At 33.4% G+C, this 21705-nt stretch overlaps 1 protein-coding gene across 2 annotated transcripts in view; it reads left to right on the forward strand.

Moving 5' to 3' along the window:
* Positions 1-7571: 7571 nt before the first annotated feature.
* Positions 7572-21705, forward strand: part of LOC127710151 (wings apart-like protein homolog) — a 38289-nt gene continuing 24155 nt past the window's right edge. Inside the window, exons 1-4 of one of the 2 annotated variants that reach the window (XM_052215887.1) lie at positions 7572-7674; positions 10050-11693; positions 13261-13344; positions 17082-17270. In XM_052215887.1, coding sequence (XP_052071847.1) covers positions 10050-11693; positions 13261-13344; positions 17082-17270 — 1917 coding nt within the window. In that variant the 5' untranslated portion in view covers positions 7572-7674. The remainder of the gene's footprint in view (positions 7675-10049; positions 11694-13260; positions 13345-17081; positions 17271-21705) is intronic. The other variant, XM_052215888.1, reaches the window with a different exon arrangement.

Consider the following 21705-nt stretch of genomic DNA (forward strand, 5'->3'; position numbering starts at 1 on the left):
ACTGGACATTACACAGCAATGCATCATCATCTATATTTAATGAAATTGAGTGATGGAAAACATTTTTGTTTTGTTTTCGAGCACATCATCTTATAATGAATAAGAGAAAGTTTATGTTTTCTGCAATTTATACTCTCTTTTCCTAATTTAAAGATTTGCTTTCTTGCTAGAAATTGACCTGGTTGCTCAATGCAGACAATGTGGATATACCTGTGATCATATAATTGATGAAGGCATTATATGATTTATATATATTTTAAAAATTCTTTACCGTGACCACTGTGTATCATCGCCACCGGAAATTGGGTACTAACGAAGCGGAGGGAAATGGAAAAAAAAGTAAACAAGGTAAGAATTCATTCAATTTAAAGCATTTCTACTGATTTGACGAAGGTACCGCTTAAGAAATGATTTTGTGATATATAATTCTTTAAATTATTAGGCCGATAAGTACAAAATTAAGACAATATTTTGTGTTATACTCCAAAGCTTGCCACTTAGTACCTGAAAATTTCGAGGTCGATTGTCCTCTGTCGCTCCATTGGCAAGATATTCAACTGTTTTTCATTATTTTTCCAGACACTTTTTTAGATTATGATAGTGTGACATCATATTGACTGAAATCTGTTGTCATAAAGATGTTTTTAAAGAATACGGACCAAAACATTGTTTGTTTATTGTACGGCGAATTGCAGGACGTTGTACGGCGAATTGCAAAATAACAACTTTTGTCTGTACGGCGTCTTGCAATATATTGTAATTTAAAGATGAAATTAATCATTGTTTAGATAATATCAAGTGACGAAATTTTGGCTGTATCAAAGCTTTAACGGCTTACAAATATACAAAATAAACTACTTATCAAATATTATAAAATATATGCCGTTAATTTCGTTCAGAAGTCGTCGTTGCGTACCTCTATTTGACTTTGTGTTTTTAAAAGACAAAAAGGTTTTTTCAACCATACTATCTTAAATACATTCATATATCGTTATAATACTAACGACTGTTGTCTTATTTGTTGTCAGGGTGAAATTTTGTAAGTTCAATAAAAAAAACCGACCATTCATCTTTTGTTGGTGCTGGTTTTTTTTTAAATATAAACAGTGGAGATGTTGTATGATTGCAAATAAGATAACTATCCACCAGGGTAAAAAAAAGTGTAATGTAAGCAATTATATGCTATCGTTTGGCCTTCAACAACGAAAAATCGTACCTTACAGTCGGCTATAAAAAGCCCCGATATGAAAATTGTGGAAGGATTCAACAAGAAAACTAACGGCCTAACTCATAACAAAACAATTTACGAAAAATAACAAATATGATAGAGATGAACCAACGACAACCACCAAACTACAGGCTCGTGGCTTCGGACAGACACATACAGAATGTGCTGGGTTAAATAGATATAGGAAGATGTGGTTTGAGTGCCAATAAGACAACTCTCCATCCAAGTCACAATTTATAAAAGTAAACCATTATAGGTCAAGGTACGGTCTTCAACATTGTTTATTGTTTATTTTTTAAATTTCTGAAATGAATAATTTGTTAAAAGAAAAGTGAAGAAAATACTTTGTTTTCATTGAAAATTAGGAGAAATAAATCATGAATTGTGTTTCGAATTAATTTTCTTGTTTCTTATTGAAAATAAGATTGTATTTTTTTTTAGTTTAAGTAAATTCAATCAATCTTTTTATTTACAGGGAAAAAAAATAAAAGACTCTTGCTAAGGCTGTTTGGCCTAAACTTAAATGAGTAGATGCATTTGCCTTAAAAGATATAGCAGTACGTGATTATTTGTTTTCAAACACACCTCTGTTTTGAAACTTATAAAGGTATGGATCTCGGCCTATCTGTTTGGTTGAATATAAATGTGAATTCATAGAGTTTCAAAATGAAAGTAAGCCCTATTTTTGTGTGTGTGTAAATAATTTAATCTTTAGATAGATGCTAAATTTAAAATCATTTTTCTTAATAAGAAGAAAAAGTGCAACTTAAGCACGCCTGAATGTAAAAAGGTGTACCCGACTTATTCGTTCACTATAAGAATTTACCGATTTCGGTATTTTAACAAAACTGTTTACGAGGGCAAATAAATAAATGAACGCTAATAGCCTATCAAATCAACATTTTAATTTACGTGGATTTTTCCAAAAGAATTTATGAGTATGCACCATTAAGATTCAAAAATATTTCAACCTGTCCTTATTAGATGATATTTCATTATAATTCTTTAAACTTACAAGTCGAAGATGTTAGCTTTTGTGAATTGTATTAATAAGTATATAATATTAAGATGACAAAAAAAAACACTTCATACAAGGTCATCTTTATTCTCAAGTAGAAAGTTTATATAAATAGTGTATGCCGTAGCCACAGCCGGATTTGTATCCCTTGTATCGGATTCTTCTTTCATTCTTTCCAAAAATGATTAATCTAAGGTAAATATTTTTTTTAAATTTAAACAGTGTTAGCCACCGAGCTTGTTCATTTCTTACCATATAGAGATGAAGTTTTTTTTTAGAAAATTAATGTTCTTTATTCTAACATATTGGCTGTATCTGCCTTTTACAAATAAGACAATAACATTAATTGAAAAAGGAGACGTGGAATGGTTTTCACTGAGAGGACTTTCAAACAAAGTCCAAATGAAATAGATTTGACCAACTATTGGTTACTATACACTTCACAATGAACAAAACCCATAACGTATCAAAACTGCCTGATTTATGACAAAATCATAAACAAATATGTCAGGCAGCAACTTACGACAGCCGCTATATTACATGTTCCTGACCAGGGACAGACACATATATATTGAGGCGGGCTTAAACATGTTTGTGAGCACTCAAACCTCCCTTAACTTGGTGCCGTGGTGTAGCAATACAACATTTTTTTTTGCAGAGAATGATAATTCATTTATATTTCATTTTATCTGAAAGTTGAAAGAGAATTCATTCACTTAATGGTTCTAAATATTCAATGCGGAAAAATTCTCCTGCCATTACCTCCTTCCTTCTCTCCACCCACAACCCATCCTCGAAATGTTCATCACTTATATGCAAATGCTGACTAATGTTGTATGGTTAAAACCTTTGATTGAGGCAATCTAAAGTTTGAGAACAGAAACGACAGCTTTAGCTTTTTTTCATTTATAAAAGGGCATAACTCAAGAACGGTAACAGTGACGCTATCCAATTTATAACTTGATCTGTGTTTTGTGGTGATAAGCATTTCGTGTAAGTTTTAAAACATTTTGTTAAGACATACTAAAGTTAGAGAACGGAAACCAGTTATTGGGACTTTCTGGACAGACGGGAGAGACGGGTCGGACGGACATCGGTAACATTTAACGCTACGTCAGGGCAGAACAACAGGTCAGTAAAACAGTGACATGCCTCAGTTTCCCAAAGTTACAACATTTGCCAGCTTTTGTATATGCCGTATTCATATTGTATACATCAGGTATGTAAAAGATGTAATAGGACTGTGTTCAAGCCTTATATTGTGTATACATCTTAAATGGTGTCGAGCGAATTGTATTTTTATAAAATGCATAATTAGATATTTGAACCTAATACTTTATTTTCTTTAAAGACGGCAAATAAATATTTTGAAATTAGCAAGTTGCCATACAGTTGAGAACAAGTTGCCATACAGTAAATTTGTCAACATGAGCAAGTTGCCGTACCCTAGACTTTATTTTTTATGGTCTATATTCTTGAAAAACGTTCATTTTGACAACAAATTTCATCAAATATGATGCCACACTATAATAATTTAAAAAAGTGTCTGGAAAAATAATGAAAAACAGTTGAATACCGGTATCTTGCCAATGGGGCGACAGAGGACGATCGACCTCGAAATTTTCAGGTACTAAGTGGCAAGTTCTTGAGTATAACACAAAATCTTGCCTTAATTTTGTACTTATCGGCCAAATAATTTAAAGAACTATATATCAGAAAATCATTTCTTAAGCGGTACCCTCGTCAAATCAGTAGAAATGCTTTAAATTGAATGAATTCTTACCTTGTTTACTTTTTTTTTCCATTTCTCTCCGCTTCGTTAGTACCCAATTTCCTGTGGCGATGATACACAGTGGTGACTGGGCATGAGGAAATCATGGTGGTACGCTAGATACATATACATTGTAATAACAATAGATAAAAATATGAGCTGCGTCGGATAAAAATCGACCTTATGGAAATGAATATCAATACATCTGTTAACCTATTTCGGGTTGAAAAAAATCTCTATGGAAAGTATGTAACTATTTGAAAATTGATTTGTTATAAGAACCCTGCAAAACAGACCAAAATGCCTCTTTTATTTCGTGTTTGAATGTTCTAAAATCAATCAAAGTCTTAAACATGTACATTTTGTACATGTATACCTGCGATTTCTATCCGACGCAGCTCATATGTTGTATGTTCAAACTGGTTGTGCTTTGTACCTTTTTGTTTTTGTCTAAAATAGTGTCAGATCAAGGATTGTATCATGCTCCTTATGGTCCCATTCAATATCCAGATTCTTCTTCACCATCGTGATACAATTAACAGTTAAGGTTTTCCCTGCTTACATAGAATAAGATCCATTTTTGTAAGATAGCAGAACGTTTAGCTCTTCTATAGCTCTTGTGGATGCGGTCAACCTTTAACACTGTATTTAGTCCTGCTGAGGTCCATAAATTGCCGAGTACTAGTATTTCATGAGTCCTCGGTTGTTAGAGCAAACATCTACTGAGGTACATAAATTGTGGAGTATTTCAAGAGTCCTCGGTCTTTAGAGCAAACATCTGATGAGGTCCATAAATTATGGGGTATTTCAAAAGTCCTCGGTCGTTAGAGCAAACATCTGGCGAGGTCCATAAATTATGGAGTATTTCAAGAGTCATCAGTCGTTAGAGCAAACGTCTGATGAGGTCCATAAATTATGGGGTATTTCAAGAGTCCTCGGTCGTTAGAGCAAACATCTGGTGAGATCCATAAATTGTGGAGTATTTCAAGAGTCATCAGTCGTTATAGAGCAAACGTCTGGTGAGTCCATAATTTATCGAGTATTTCACGAGTCCTCGGTCGTTAGAGCAAACATCTGGTGAGGTCCATAATTTATGGAGTATTTCAAGAGTCTTCAGTCGTTAGAGCAAACATCTGATGAGGTCCATAAATTATGGGGTATTTCAAGAGTCCTCGGTCGTTAGAGCAAACATCTGGCGAGGTCCATAAATTATGGGGTATGTCAAGAGTCCTCGGTCGTTAGAGCAAACATCTGGTGAGATCCATAAATTGTGGAGTATTTCAAGAGTCATCAGTCGTTAGAGCAAACGTCTGGTGAGTCCATAATTTATGGAGTATTTCAAGACTCCTCGGTCGTTAGAGCAAACATCTGGTGAGGTCCATAATTTATGGAGTATTTCAAGAGTCTTCAGTCGTTAGAGCAAACATCTGATGAGGTCCATAAATTATGGGGTATTTCAAGAGTCCTCGGTCGTTAGAGCAAACATCTGGCGAGGTCCATAAATTATGGAGTATGTCAAGAGTCCTCGGTCGTTAGAGCAAACGTCTGGTGAGTCCATAATTTATGGAGTATTTCACGAGTCCTCGGTCGTTAGAGCAAACATCTGGTGAGGTCCATAATTTATGGAGTATTTCAAGAGTCTTCAGTCGTTAGAGCAAACAAAAAAGAAGCAGTATAAAAGCAGCAGTAGCATTAAAGATGAAGAATGTGTTATACGCAGCGCATTACAATACTGTAATTACTATTTATCAATGATTTACCTGGCAACTAAAATCTTACACACGACTATTTACAGGCGATTGCATAGTATACAGAACAATAACATCACTTGCTGATACTTATGTACTTCAAGAAGATCTTTACAAACTTGAAGAAAGGGATAAAACTTAGGGCATGGACTTTCACCCACAGATGTGCAGTGTATAAACTATCACCAGATCTTTTACCCACAGATGTGCAGTGTATAAACTATCACTAGATCTTTTACCCACAGATGTGCAGTGTATAAACTATCACCAGATCTTTTACCCACAGATGTGCAGTGTATAAACTATCACCAGATCTTTTACCCACAGATGTGCAGTGTATAAACTATCACCAGATCAGGCTCACCAATAAAACACTCATAAAAGCTTAAGGGACAAGTGCTGGAAAGATAAAAAATACCAAATACCTTGGAGTTGACATCGAATCTGACCTGTCATGGAAACAAAACATCGACAGAGTAACCAAAAAAGGTTGGAGTTGACATCGAATCTGACCTGTCCTGGAAACAACACATCAACAGAGTAACCAAAAAAGGTTGGAGTTGACATCGAATCTGACCTGTCCAGGAAACAACACATCGATAGAGTAACCTAAAAAGGCAAACATGGTAGGATTTCTAAAACGCAACCTAAGAACATCTAATGACATCTAATAGTGAAACAAAGACAAATGCCTATGTTTTTGGTTATATAGCTCTTCAACTGTTTCGGTTCTTATACATCCTTGAGTTTCAAATATTCGGTTTTGAGCGTTCCTGATGGAAAAGCGCTTCAGACGCATGAGATTTTTAACGTGTTGATTTTATTTTTTTTTTGCAAAGGTCATATCCAACTTAGATTACTGTGCAGCAGTATGGAACACTCAGTATCAAAAAGAGCAGGTGAAAAAGTTTGAGATGGTCCGGTGTCGTGCTGCCCGTTATTCCACCAACCGCTATAGAAACACCAGTAGTGTGGGTAGCATGTTGGAAGAACTTGACTGGGAATCATTGAAAGACAAGAGGAAGAAACTACAACTTACCTTTTTTTACAAAGTGGTTAATTTCGTTAATGATCTTGTGGACATACCATGCGACAATTTCCTCACGCCAATGTCAGCAAGAACAAGATCAGCACATACAAAGAAGTTCCGGCAATACTCAACCCAGATCAATCGCTTCAAGTACATCTTTTTTTCCAAAAACAGTGAACTCTTGGAACTCTTTATCAGAAACAGTAGCTTGGTATCCTTTAAGTGGGAGCTTTCATTAACACTCTCTTTCTAGTTTCCTCAGTCCCCATTTGAGTGCCAAGAATTCAAATGATGAAATGGGGCTGTGCCGGTGGGGATTAATTACCTGGTATTGCCACGGAAGCCGCATTGGTTCAGGCGAGATGAACGAAAAACAAATGGGTACCCTTTTTCTTTATTATTTCCTATCATACTTATATCATGACTTGCTTTATATATTCTTGGTTTTATATTATAAAATCTGTTTCTATCTATTTCTTGCTCCCATCGGAAGCGTTGTGTATTGATTATGATTGGCAGTTCAACGTATGATGTATATATACATGTTGATGAAATAATTCCCTGAGGTAGATTTTCAAATTACATTAAAAGGATAGCAGGATTTACCAAAAACTTTGGGCCGTACAACAGGATACTAATGAATGATGGTTGAACAAAAATTGTGGTCAAAGGGAAACAACACTTGCAGAATAGTTGAACTATTTTTAAAGTTATTTCCCCTTTGATTTACGAAACAATGCCTGTAAAATCTGTCCTAAAAGACAAGTGCGATGAGAGTGCGCCTGCGTAGAACTGTTATTGTTAGAATTTTCAAAATGGCGCTGTACAGGCGATAGCTGCGGATTGTGTTTGTATATCATGCAGATTTGTTTTTATTAGGTGAATTGATAATGGGAGTTTTTCATCACAATATTTTGCATTCACACAACATTTTACACAAGTAAAGTGGTGCGACACGTTCTCAATTGGTCGAAGGAACGCGATCTCTCTCTTGTACGAGTTATCTTACCTCATCAAAATGATAGATCTGATTTCAGCTGTTCTGAGAGAAATGCCCTTTCATTTATTGCTACTTATAGAGTTATTTTAGGCGATTTTACAGTACATTCTTTGAAAACATATAATTGACGACTATATAGTTCCACTCTTGCTTCATCGTGATCAAATAAGATCATTTTTGTATTGCTAAAACTTTTCGAATCCAGTTGACCTGGCATTCATCATGATTTTGTTTGTGCATACTTGAACATTGAATACAATTCTTTAACTATATCTTCTATTCAGTCAAGATGAAAGTGGACCACAGCTGTTAATATACAGGTTGGGGAAGATCGTCATAAATGGATATGACCGTTTTTTGTTATTAAACCACAAAACTGTTAAAAATATAATCTTTGGATTTTAAGATATTTTTGCTGTCGATGACACAAACATTCAGGTAAATGACAATATATTTCCCAAAGTCACCATGACTGAAATATCATCTGGTTTAAGGTTCATCATAACAAATGGACAAATATGGCCGTATTTTCACCTCAAAAACTACTCTGTGTACAGACTTACCTGAGCAGTTTGGAAAGTTTTAAGGCCTGGCATCCACTAGATATATAAAAGTTAAATGTATTTTGTATATCAGAAAGGTAAAATCTTTTTTGGATTTTAATGGGCATTTTTTTTCATTCCTGCAGAAGGTGTAAAAATAAACTAAGTTGGGATTCAACTTTGAGATGCTCCTTCTCAGGTAACAACTGGTTTGTATTGTATTGATTGTACTTGATTGGCATGGACAATAGATATCTACACATCTATAGGTGAGTTAAAGGTAGTAACTGAGTGGACAGTATCAAATGCAATTCAGGTGTTTGTTTATTTTTACACCTTCTGCAGGAAGGAAAAAAAATGCCCATCAAAATCCAAAAACGATTTTATCTTTCTGAAACACAAAATGCATTTAACTTTTATATATCTAGTGGATGCCAGACCTTAAAACTTTCCAAACTGCACAGGTAAGTCTGTACACAGAGTAGTTTTTGATGTGAAAATACGGCCATATTTGTCCATTTGTTATGATGAACCTTAAAGTTGATAGCCTTATAAATTTAGTATTTTTGGAGGCATCTTTATATTCAGTTCTCATTCGAACTATGCCAATTTATATGAACATTTGCGCCTTCAAAGCCACTATTATGAAACATTTTTTTATTTGTTATCACTGTAAATTGATACCCTATTTTGAGTATGATACAATTTGTACCCTTAAATGGGGATAGTACCCATTTATGAGGATCTTCCCCAACCTGATACATGTATATGGCTGTCAATTTTAATACAGTTCAATAGATGCACCTAACCCCAACATGTTGATACCTTTCATGCATTGTTTATTGTTTCCTCTGTTACTTTTATAATTCTCAAATTCTTTATAAATCAACTTTGAACAATGATGAAATATCCAAGCAATTCTGTGGACATGAATTTGGCAGCTAATGCTCATTTATAATTTTTTTTTTCTTTCTGAGAAATGTATTATTTTACAAGAAAATCATAATACATACATGTACATGTAGCAGTGTCATGAATATTTAAAAATAATGTACATAGAATTATAATTGACTGTTGCCTTTCCCATCTGTGTAAAAGATGAGATCTACAAATTTGTCTGTACTCAGTTGAAAAGTCTGGTATTTTTAAAAAGATTAAGAAACCTGAACTTTATATAACAAATCTATAGCTCAATCACACCTCATGCTATTAATATTTTTCAGTACAGGAAATGTCAGTACACAGCAAAAATACAATATTTGTTTATAACTTTGATTGTCAATGATTGTTTTAAGTAATAAAAAGCAAATGACTAGATAACATTCATGTACATGGGATAAACTTGAGTACAACAATGATAAATCGTAACAAAACAGGGCAGAAAAATATTAAATGACTGCAGTAAAAATTTGACCTGGTCATGTTTGGGGAAACCAACAATCATTTTTCCGTGGCCTAATTACAAACATACATTCATTTTACTTTATACATACATGTACATGTACATAGGGATTATAATGGAAAATATAAAACACTATCTGTCTTGCAAAAAAAAGGAAACTTCTGTGTATATATTTTACCGGCAAACTAAAAATACAAAAATTGCAGGTCTAACTTGAATTTGATTTTTAATGATTCGTTTTTCAAGTGCTTAAAGCTTATAAATGAACTTTGAAATACAATATACATGCTTAGTTATACTTATATTTTAGATGAACAACATGGCTACCAAATCTGCTGTTAAAACATATGGGAAGGCCAACAGAGAAGCTGCTCAGAGTAAAGCATTTGACGATGCTCTGAAACCAAATTCTGCAGCAAACAGGTCAACATCACAGACCAAGTGGGGCAAAACTTCATTCAGTCGTTTAAGAGAAGATGATCCATTTGAAGTCACATGTAAAAAGGTCAAAATAGAGACAGAGTCTGCAGATCCTTTCTCTTTTGATTTTGAAGATGGTGAGACTGTGAAAAAAGAAGTTGTTCAAGCCCCTACTTTACCACCCCCTCCATCTTCAACCTCAGGGAGTGGATTAGGACGTCCTGCCATCCCTAATTTAAAGGTATCACATAAAGGCCAAGAACAAAGTGTAGATAGTTCTGAGAATGTAGAGGAAAGAACAGAAGAGGAGGAAGATGAAATTCCTCTGTCTAATTTTTCTAGACGACCTGTACGTACATATTCACGTAGGAAAAAAGGAGGCAGTGATGACCAAGAATCAGGTGTTCAGTCTGTGACGGGTACCCAAGAAGAGAGAAAGAATCAAGAACGGCCACAGAGAAGGGATGTGTTTTCTGATTCTCCAGAGAGAGAAATAGAGGATCCATTTATAGACCAAAATAGTAAAAAGAAAACTACACGTACGTACACTAGGCGTAAAGAAGGTAATGTTCCAAGAATGATCACTAGTAAAACACATGTTTTACATTCAGAAGAAGATAGTGAAGAAGGGTTAACAGTGCTAAATTTCAGAAGTCACTACATGGATCCTGCTGTATATAGTCAGTTCAAGTACACACCACATAGTGATGACCCTGTAGGGAGACTCAATAACAGTAAAGTTCTACAAAAATCAGAGATCAAACACGGCAAGGGTTCCACAGTCATTGTGGTTTGTTCTCCAAAGGTTCCCCCTGTTCCAGGACTGAAAAGTTATCTCAAAGAAAAGCCTAGAGGCCCAAAAGCCAGCCAGGAAGATCCTGTGTCCAGCTTCAATCAGGTATCAGACTTGGCTGAGGCAGCAATATTGGCAAAACAAGAAATACAGACCCTGAATAAAAATACTAACTCAGCGTTTGACTTGACAGAAGAAAATTCAGATAACTTTACTACAGCCGCCCCTGTTCCACCAAGGTCCTTCACCAGGAAGACAAAGTCATCTTCAGGGGGATCAGCGGTTAGAGTCAATAGAATATTTAAAAGTAAAAATAGAAACCTTCCTGGAGAAGAAATCAAGCGGGAAGATTCACCAGTTAAAGAAGAGACACCACCCCCACCGTTACAGAACGAAGTTATAGCAGAAATTGAAAACATTCAGCAAAATCCTGCTGAGAATTCATTTGGTTTTGATGATGGTGAAGAGTCTGAAATGCCAGATATTGTAGGGCAACAAGCTGAAAGTATGGAAACCTCGCAGGAACCTACTCCAATACAAAGTTCTCAGGATTCTCAAGAAACTTGTGACAGTCCAATGGAAGACCTGAGCAGTTCACAAGATATCATGTCCAGTAGTCAGGGATCTTTAGATAGTTCACAAGACTCTGCTAAATCCAAGGAACCAGTCAAGGTGAAGAAAATATTCCGATCCAAGAACACCAGAGTGGCAGAACTTCAGAAAAAGCCAACACTTCAGAAGGTATTACTGACAATATTTCAATCCCTGTAAATGTATAAAGGAATATATAAGAAATATTGGTCTCTAAACAAGGTTTAGGCATATACTGGATATTTTCATTATAACAGTGATTCATACATGTAAGGCATACTGGATATTTTCATTATAACAGTGATTCATACATGTAAGGCTGAAATTAAATTATTAAGACATCTTTGTTTAAGTGAAATTATCAACAATTTTAGTTTGCTGACAAAATTTATATATTCATAAATGTGGTGAAATATTTGGTTGCATCAGCCTTTGTTCATCTTTTATATTACTGCATATTTTTTTTTGTTTTCTATCTAAAAGTTACAAAGTAAGATGGCATTTTGAATTTTTCTAGTGTTGAGACTTAAAATGAAATACATACATGCACATACACACACACTCACAGTAAAACTAACCTGTAGAAAGTGTCTTATTATGATAAAGTAATATTGGATATAAAATTTTGGCTTTTAATAGGATTCATTGGAATAAATAAGATATTTAATCTAAATATAGAGGACTAGTTTTTATACGACCACACGTATATTGGTATGACGTTGTCGTCCGGCGTCATCGTCGTCCGAAGACACATTGGTTTTCGCACTTTAACTTTAGTGGATCTACCATAAGGTTCAATACCACAAAAGGAAGGTTGGGATTGATTTTGGAGGTTATGGTACCAACAGTTAAGGAATTATGGGCCAAAATAAGCATTTTTGTAACTTCCAGTCATAACTTGTGTGTAAGTGTATCACGGATCTCTCTGACATTGTACCACAAGGATCCATATCACAAAGGAAATGCTGGGATTGATTTATGGGGTAATTGACTCAAAATTTTAGGAATTAGGGGCCAAAAAAGGGGCAAAAAATAAGCATTTTTCTAGTTTCATGACAATAACTTGTGTGGGAGTAATGAATCATAAGGGGGTTCAAAAAATTTGGGGGGGGGGGATTTTTTTTTCTTTTAAATTTTCCATTTTAAATTGGTTATTTCTGATTTATATATAAAAGCAAATAATAATGATATGGTTTGAATAGTTAGATTAAAAAATTTTAAGTTCTTAGACCACATTCATTCTGTGTCAGAAACCTATGCTGTGTCAAATATTTAATCACAATCCAAATTCAGTGCTGTATCAAGCTTGAATGTTGTGTCCATACTTGTCCCAACTGTTCAGGGTTCGACCTCTGCGGTCCTATCAAGCTGCGCCCAGCGGAGCATTTTCTTTTTCTTTGCAGTATTGGCAAAATGGCCATATAATTCCGTGCTAATTAAAGGCTTGCTACAACATGAGATTTTTCCAGTCCTTGTTGAACACTGTCATGACTGTGTATAATATGAGATTTAATCTATATTTCAATCCCAGTCTAAAGCTGTGTATTACATGAGATTTTCCTATATATTGCAGTCACCTTCCAAGGCTGTGTAAAACATGATATTTTACTGATTATTTCAGTTCCTGTTGAAAGCTGTCTATAACATGAAATTTTACTGTATATTTCAGTCCCCGTCGAAGGCTGTGTATAACATGATATTTAACTGTATATTTCAGTCCCCATCAAAGGCTGTGTATAATGTGAGGTCCACATGGCAAGCAGATATAGATGAAGAGGAGAGGGTAACAACACAAAAAAATGTGCATACTGCTTTGCTTGGCTTTTTAGTGTTAATATAATCAGTGGTGTTCAGAATAGCAAAATAAAATATTGTGAAATTTAGAGGAGCGAGTGATAAATGTAAAGCTGCATTGTTTCATTTTTTATTTAAGTTTTTCATTACTTGAACAAAGGGTTATCTACACAGCCACAACTTGTTAAGTGCATGAAATTACATGTACATGATAAATGGAGTTCATCTTCCTAAACTAGTAATTCTGGACACCATTGTATAATTGTTTTAATATGAAGGTATAATGAAAAGTAGTTTTATAATAAAAATAACTCATGAATTCTGTTAAAAAAAGTTATCAGTAAAAGTGATTTAATGATTTTTTTGTGATTTTTAAAAGCAAGGGCTTTTCTTACCATTTAATTCTTGCCCTTTTTCCATCAAGAGTTACTTGATTTTTTTCCCCTTCAACTCAATATTATAGTTGAAAGACCAAAGTTTGGACTTTATTGCTCCTAGTTTCACTTTTTATGAGCCAACAAATAAAAGCTTTTTGTAAAGCTGCATGATGATTTTAAATGTTTATACCATGCATGAATGTAACATATAACAATTATTTTATTTTACCTGTTAATGTATTTCCAGTAAGAAAAGCAATTAGAAAATTTAGTGTTGTGGTCTTTAGATTATTTCTATTTTATAGTAAAAAAACTTCTGCTAACACAAGAACATTAATTTTTGCATAAGCTTTTATTCTTTATTTCTTGAAAATAGTAGACTTTTGTGATGGCCTTGCTCATTGATATTAGTGTAAAGCTGCATTGTTTGAACTTTTTTCTGTCCATTTTAGACTTACGTTTTTACAAGTTATATATGTACCATTGATTTCAAGTGTACAGCATTTTACTAATGAGGACTATGGAGTATCACTAATGATTGCTTATAAGGATGCATTTCTGTTATGTTTTATTTGCTGTTCTATGGAAATATGTGTTTTAGAATTTGTACAATGACATTTGGTTTTTTTCTTCTTCTAGTTATCTAAAAATTCTGTCAGAAAATATCAGAAAAATTAAGTTAAATACATCAGAATTTTGAACATGACAACATAACTGTATATATATATACTACTGCTGTTATGAATCTTGAGAAAATATTACAAGATACTTCAACAGGTTATAGATTACACATAGTGATCATATTAAAAAATTAAAAATTGCTGATGAATTTTCACAGTCTATACTGTTACAATTTTTGGTAAAAAATAAGTCTCCAAAACAATTGAGAGTGAATGCAAATAATCATAAGTATGAATTACAGGCTGTTATCAGTGCAGTTCATTCTGTAGGACAAGATAAAGTATACAAGAATAGAAAAATGTTAATCTAAATAAAAACATCTAGTTCCTTTTCATTCTTCAAAAAATTTAAACATTTCTCTCAACATGCTCAAGGCAATTAGAAATACCAAAGATCTAAAACTTTTTTTATTGATAGTAAGATGTATATTATGTATGCGTAACCCATCTATAGCTATAGGGATCAATAAAGGTTCACATGAATACCAATTCAATGAGGTTGTATTATTCACTTGCAAGTGAATAATTCATAAGCGATGTTTCTTTGCTTATTTTGACAAAACTGCACCAAACTGGCTGTTAAAAGCGAATTATTATTTCACTATTTCACTTTCATTATTGATTGAACAAAAAAAATCATATTTTTTTTTTTTATATCTCTCAGCTTACGCCCCTTTAAGTCAATTTGTCGACAAATATGCACAAAAAAGTCAAAATGCATAGAAAAAGATGCACAAGAAAGTCAAAATGCATAGAAAAAGATATTTTCTTATTTTATTTGCATATTAACATTTATAAGTCATAGTTGTAAGTAATCTTTTAATACATGAATTTATATATTAAAAATATGCTACTCATGGCTTAAAACTGAAAATTCATTTGTGTGCTATGTGCATTCATGAATTAATCAGTGTTCTCCCCAGGCCGTTTTAGCGTCGCGGCACCGAGACGCTATATTTTCCCCCGTGATGCTATAATAATTTCCGCGACGCTATAATTATTTTGAGGATGCTATTTTTCTTGTCTCTATATCGCAAAACCATGTCCTAAATTTTGAACTTTCATCTAATTACCGCTTGTGATCATAAAAATTATATCACCTTTAATTGTAATCCCTTCAAGTCCGACAATAGAGGCAATTTAGAGTGATTAAATAGGTGTAAATTGCCCTTTGGGTGATAACTGAATGGATACGAATACCCCAAGCTGACACTTGTGACACGACTAATACCACGTGGTCCAATCGCAAATTTCAACATGGAGAAAATTTAATCAGAAAATCGAAAAACAATTCGAAATCTACGTTTGCATTAATCCAAATTCAAAGATACAAACGATTTCTCTCTTTAAGAAAAGAGGTTAGGTCGTATATTTTTACAACTTTTAAAAAAAATACTTTCTTTCATTTCCGGTATCTAGTTAATCGAGAGCGTACATGGCGTATATTAAACATTTTGAATTTGAGTTAAATAAGTTTAAAATTTCTTTAGAAAGAGATCATAATTGGCTTTAGTTAATGTTTCATCCATTTAATGCATTTAAAGCGTCATATGCATTCCCAATCTCTTGTCAAACATTGTTTATTTTCGTAAATTTTTCTTCCGCCGCCATCATATTTGTGTAAACTGCGGATCGGAACCGGACCAGATATGACAAAATTCCGCATTTTTACGATAATAACTACAGATGCACACATGGCACAGTAGACAGAAAAAATGATCACAAAAGAGAAAACTACGCATTCCACACGCATTAACAGACTATCTATTAGATATCTTTGCTAAATGTATTCTCTTTGAAAAAGCATTGTTTTAATATACTGACTTAACATGCTAAAGTAGCTTAACTTTGTTAAAAATATATATCATTTTGATATAAAAAAACAACTGGGACTAATTCTTTGAGTACCATTAAACAATGAATTTCATAGACATGATAAAGAAAAAAGTTTTTTAATTGAAATTTTATTGCTATATGATATATTCTCTTCCCTTTTTATATAAAAACCAGTTCTTTTTTTTTGCTAGATATTTAGTATCGTGTATATACAGGTTGCACTATAATAAACCATTCATTCATTCATTCATTTAGTTGAGTTGGTAGGGTAACTGGAACCACACATATATCTTTATTTGGTCCAAGAGGAAAAAAATAATTCTGTAACTATAAATGAATATAGAAAACATAAACTGAAACAACTGTTATCATGGTTATAGTTTAATTGTATTCTCAGTTATGAATTGAACAATATAAACATATATAACATAAAGGAAATAGATCATTGCCGCGACGCGTCAAATGTCATTGAAAAAAAATGTTTATTTTTTTACGCCAAATGTGATGCTATCCAAAATTTCTGGGGAGAACACTGAATTAATGTGTTTGAACGCTTGTTGAATATTTTTTTACATTCAAATTCTGAACTTAGTTATTGTATGAATTTTCACTTTTACATGTATTTATGCTTCCATAGACTGATCAGTTACTTCACAGGAATCTATATATTTTCTTATTACCAATATATACATATATGATATATCATACTCACCATATTCATGTACTATCCAAACTATGCATCAGTTCCAAATTCTCCATTTGTTTATTTATATTGAAAGACATGCATCATTATACTATAATTACTTTATATACTTATACATAATTATATAACAATATTTTTGTATTTACAGAAAAAGCGTGAGGCGGAGGGACCACCAAAGCTTACACCTGCACCTCAGGGTAAAACAGCTAAGAAGCCAACAGCATCAAGAGAGAGTTCCCCTGCGGAGATGCCACACCTAGTCAGAGCTGTACACTGGGGCAATAGAGAGGGAGATGATGCTTATACCTCTGTTCATGTACATAAAGAACACAAAGAGGTACACACATGTTTATAATTATTTCTCTTTTCATGTACATAAGGAACACAAAGAGGTACACACGTTTATAAATGTTTCTCTGTTCATGTACATATAAAAGAACACAAAGAGGTACACAAGTTTATAATTATTTCTCTGTTCATGTACATAATGTACATAGAGAACGCAGAGGTACACACATATTTTGTATTATTTCTCTGTTCATGTATATAAGAATACAAAGAGGTACACACATGTTTATAGTTATAATTATTTTTCTTCATGAACTTAAAGAACACAAAGATGTTTACACATGTGTATGGTTATAATTATTTCTCGTCATTTATATAAAGAACACAAAGAGGTACACACCTGTTTATAATTATTTCTCATCATTTATATAAAGAACACGAAGAGGTACACACCTGTCTATAATTATTTCTCGTCATGTAGATCATGTATGTCAGTCAGGGATATAACTCTATAGGGTTATTACAGAAAAATAACATACATTTGTTATTGTGGACTTAAAAATCAAAGAACTGTGATAACATATGTATGTTACATGTTTCAAAGGGACAATATACATCACTAGTTTAGTTAAAATGCATACAAGTTCTATTGATATTACTATTGTCTTTATGTATACTTAACTATAGAAAGATATAACAGTTCATAGTTTGCCAATTTTGCATAGTACATCTATATGTTATTACAGAAAACATATGCCTGTAATAACTAAAGGGTGTTATCACAGCTTCTCTATATTACTCCAAAGCATTTTCTCAGACATACATCATGCTTAATCACAATGTATTTTAATTTATTGTAAGAAATAATGACCAGAGCATGTAATGAGGTTCTGCGCAAGCTTCCCAGTAATTCCCAATTGTCTCATATAATAGGTTACATTCCTTTAATAACTAAGCTATGTTATTACAGCTAATTTTATCCCTTAAAAGCCTTGTCTCATTGATTTACCATGGTTAATCAGAATGTATTAATATAATTAAAGAATTAATTATCAAGGCTATGCATTTAGTTTCTGCGCAAAGTCCCAAGAGTTCCCTAGAGCCCATTATAAATTAAGATATTTTTGATTTATATTACAAATAACAAACATATGTTATTGCAGATTTGGAAAATTTTAAGAATAAAGAGTAGACAACTCATGAAAGTATCTGTAATAACACACACAAGTTATTTTCTGTAATAACCCTATAGAGTTATATCTCTGACTGTATGTAAAGAACACAAAGAGGGAGACACATGTTTGTTATTATAATTATTTCTCTGTTCATGTGTATAAAGAACTAAAAGAGGTTTTTATGCCCCCGCCGTAGCGGAGGGGGCATTAAGTTTTACTCTAGCTGTCTAGGTCCGTCCGTACGTACATCTGTACGTCCCGAAATTGGTGTCTGTTCTCTAACTTTAGTTTGCCTCAACCAAATGTTATGAATCTTATACACAATGCTTATTACCCCAAAGCACAGATCAAGTTTGCATTTTGGTAGAGTCACTTTTATCATTCTAGAGTTATGCTCCTTTACAAATGGAAAAATTGCTGAATTTTTCGTTTCCGTTTTCTTAAGTTTGCCTCAACCAAATGTTTTAAAACTTATAGACAATGCTTATAACCACAATATGCAGATCAAGTTTGAATTTTGGTGGCGTCACTTTTAACATTCTAGAGTGTCACTTTAAACATTCTTGAGTTATATTCCTTTATAACGTTATATGTAAGCGGGGGCATCATCTATGTCCAATGGTCACATTTCCCATTTATTTAATTATAATTATTTCTCATTTTATGTACAAAAAGAACACCATGAGTTACACACAGGTTTATAATTATTTCTTTGTTCATGTACACAAAGAATACAAAGAGGAACACACGTCTGTAATTATAACTTTATCTGTTCATGTTCATATACACAAATAATACAAAGAGGTACACACAAGTATGATTATTTATCTGTTCATGTACACAAAGAATACAAAGAGGTACACACAGCGTAAACTATTTATATGAAGCTTTATATTTCATAAGGTAGAAGACCTGGATGCTTCATACCTTGTATGCAGATACCTTATGTTACGAAGTTTCCGTCTGTCATATGCCCATTGTCCTTGACCTCATTTTCATGGTTCAGTGACTGTGCTTGAAAAAAAATTACAGTCATGTGAATTTCTCACTTATTATGAGTAATAGGATAACTCTATTTGGGATATGGGTTCCTTGCGACGTCTACATGTCTGTCAGACAGGGTTTACCTGACCTCAACCTCAATTCATGGATCAGTGATCAAGGTTTAAGTTACGTGAATAGGACCGTTTCTCAGATACTACAAGCAGCAGGTTAACTATATGTAGTGTATGGAATGATTGTAAGTGGTACATGTCAGACTGGCAGGTTTCATCTGACCTTGACCTCATTTTCATGGTTCATTGGTCATTGTTATTTTTTTGTGTTTTGGTCTGTTTTTCAAGTACTGTAAGCAATAGGTCAAATACATTTGGTGTATGGAACGATTGTAAGGTGTACATGTCTGTCTAGTTGGTGACATCTGACCTAAACCTCATTTTCATGGTTCATTAGTCATTGTTAAGTTTTTGTGTTTTGGTCTGTTTTTTCAAATACTAATAGCAACAGGTCAACTATAATTGGTGTTTGGAATGATTGTAAGGTGTACATGTCTGTCTAGCCAGTATCATCTGACCTTGACCTCATTTCCATGGTTCACTGGTTAACATTAAGTTTTTGTGTTTTGGTCTGTTTTTCAATTACCATAAGCAATGGGTCAACTATATTTGGTGTATGGAATAATTAATTGTAAGTCTGTGTTACAGTTTTTATCTGACCTTGACCTCATTGTCATGGATCTTTAAAAATGTTAAGTTTATGTGATACTTGTAGTAAAACCTATATCTTTAAGACTTTCAACATAAAATCAATGGTCAGTAAAACAGGCGAGACATTTCAGCATGTGCACTCTTGTTATACCCCACGCAACTTGTTGCTGAGGGTATAATGTTTTTGACCCGTCCGTCTGTCCGTCCGTCTGTCGGTCTGTCAGTCCTGTTTCTTGTCATCGCAACTCCTCTCAAACCACACAACAGAATTTCACGAAACCTTTTTAGATAATAAGGACATACTATGTAGTTGTGCATATCGACGGGAAATTACGATTCAATTCTTTTTCTAGGAGTTACGCCCCTTTGAACTTATTTACTTTAATGTACTACTGCAACAGTTTGTCATCGCAACAATTCTCAAACCACACAACAGAATTTCATGAAACCTTTTCAGATAATAAGGACATACTACGTAGATGTGCATATCGACAGGAAATTACGATTCAATTCTTTTTCCAGGAGTTACGCCTCTTTGAACTTATTTGCCCAATATACTACTGCAACCTTTTGTCATTGCAACTCCTCTCAAACCACACAACAGAATTTCATGAAACCTTTTCAGATAATAAGGACATACTACGCAGATGTGCATATCTACAGGAAATTACGATTCAATTTTTTTTCCAGGAGTTACGCCCCTTTGAACTTATTTGCCCAATATACTACTGCAACCTTTTGTCATCGCAACTCCTCTCAAACCACACAACAGAATTTCATGAAACCTTTTCAGATAATAAGGACATACTACGTAGATGTGCATATTGACAGGAAATTATGATTCAATTTGTTTTTCTGATACAATATTTTTTTCTTACACTTATTTTATTTCTCCAATAACAATGTGGGGACGTGGGGGTATGTGAGTGCGCTCACTAAGGTTCTTTAATTTAAACAATTTTGAAAAGACCTTAATTTGAACAGTGACAAAGAGGGCAATATACTATGGGAGATGTTGAAAAAGTGCAGATTTTTTTTTTAGATATAAAGAAATTACAGTTTCTCTCAAAAGTTACCTTGTATCTAACATTCTAAATAAGAAGTGGCTGTGACTGCCTTTTTGATACTTTGCCAATGAATTTCCTTTGATCATTTGTTTTCTTACTGCTTGACAAGAAATCTTGGTGACCCTATACAACAATAACTGTTGTGTTCTTTAAGTTAGGTTTTTCACAACTAGGATTCATATTATCATAATATGTTTAAAGTAGTTCAATTGAAACAGAAATTCATTTTGTATCAAAAAATGTAGAAGCACAGGATAAAATCGTTTTAAAAAAGGAGAATGAATTTTATTAATGTGTCTGATTTTAAGTGTGCTCTCTTACATGTAGTTGCTGTTATCGGGCAACATTTCTAAAAAAACAAGAGAATTAAAAAAAAATTGAGGAAATGTCTATTGTATTCCTAGGCCCTCAAGTTCTTTAAAACTTGCTATATAAAAGAAATCTTGGATTTACCTAAAAAAATTAAATTAATGATAAACAAAAGTAGTGAGCCATAAATCCACTACCAAATAAAATCATATCTTAAGAAGAGAAGT

The sequence above is a fragment of the Mytilus californianus genome, unplaced genomic scaffold (genome assembly GCF_021869535.1).
Source record: "Mytilus californianus isolate M0D057914Y unplaced genomic scaffold, xbMytCali1.0.p SCAF_7, whole genome shotgun sequence".
NCBI classification, from domain to species: Eukaryota; Metazoa; Mollusca; class Bivalvia; order Mytilida; family Mytilidae; genus Mytilus; species Mytilus californianus.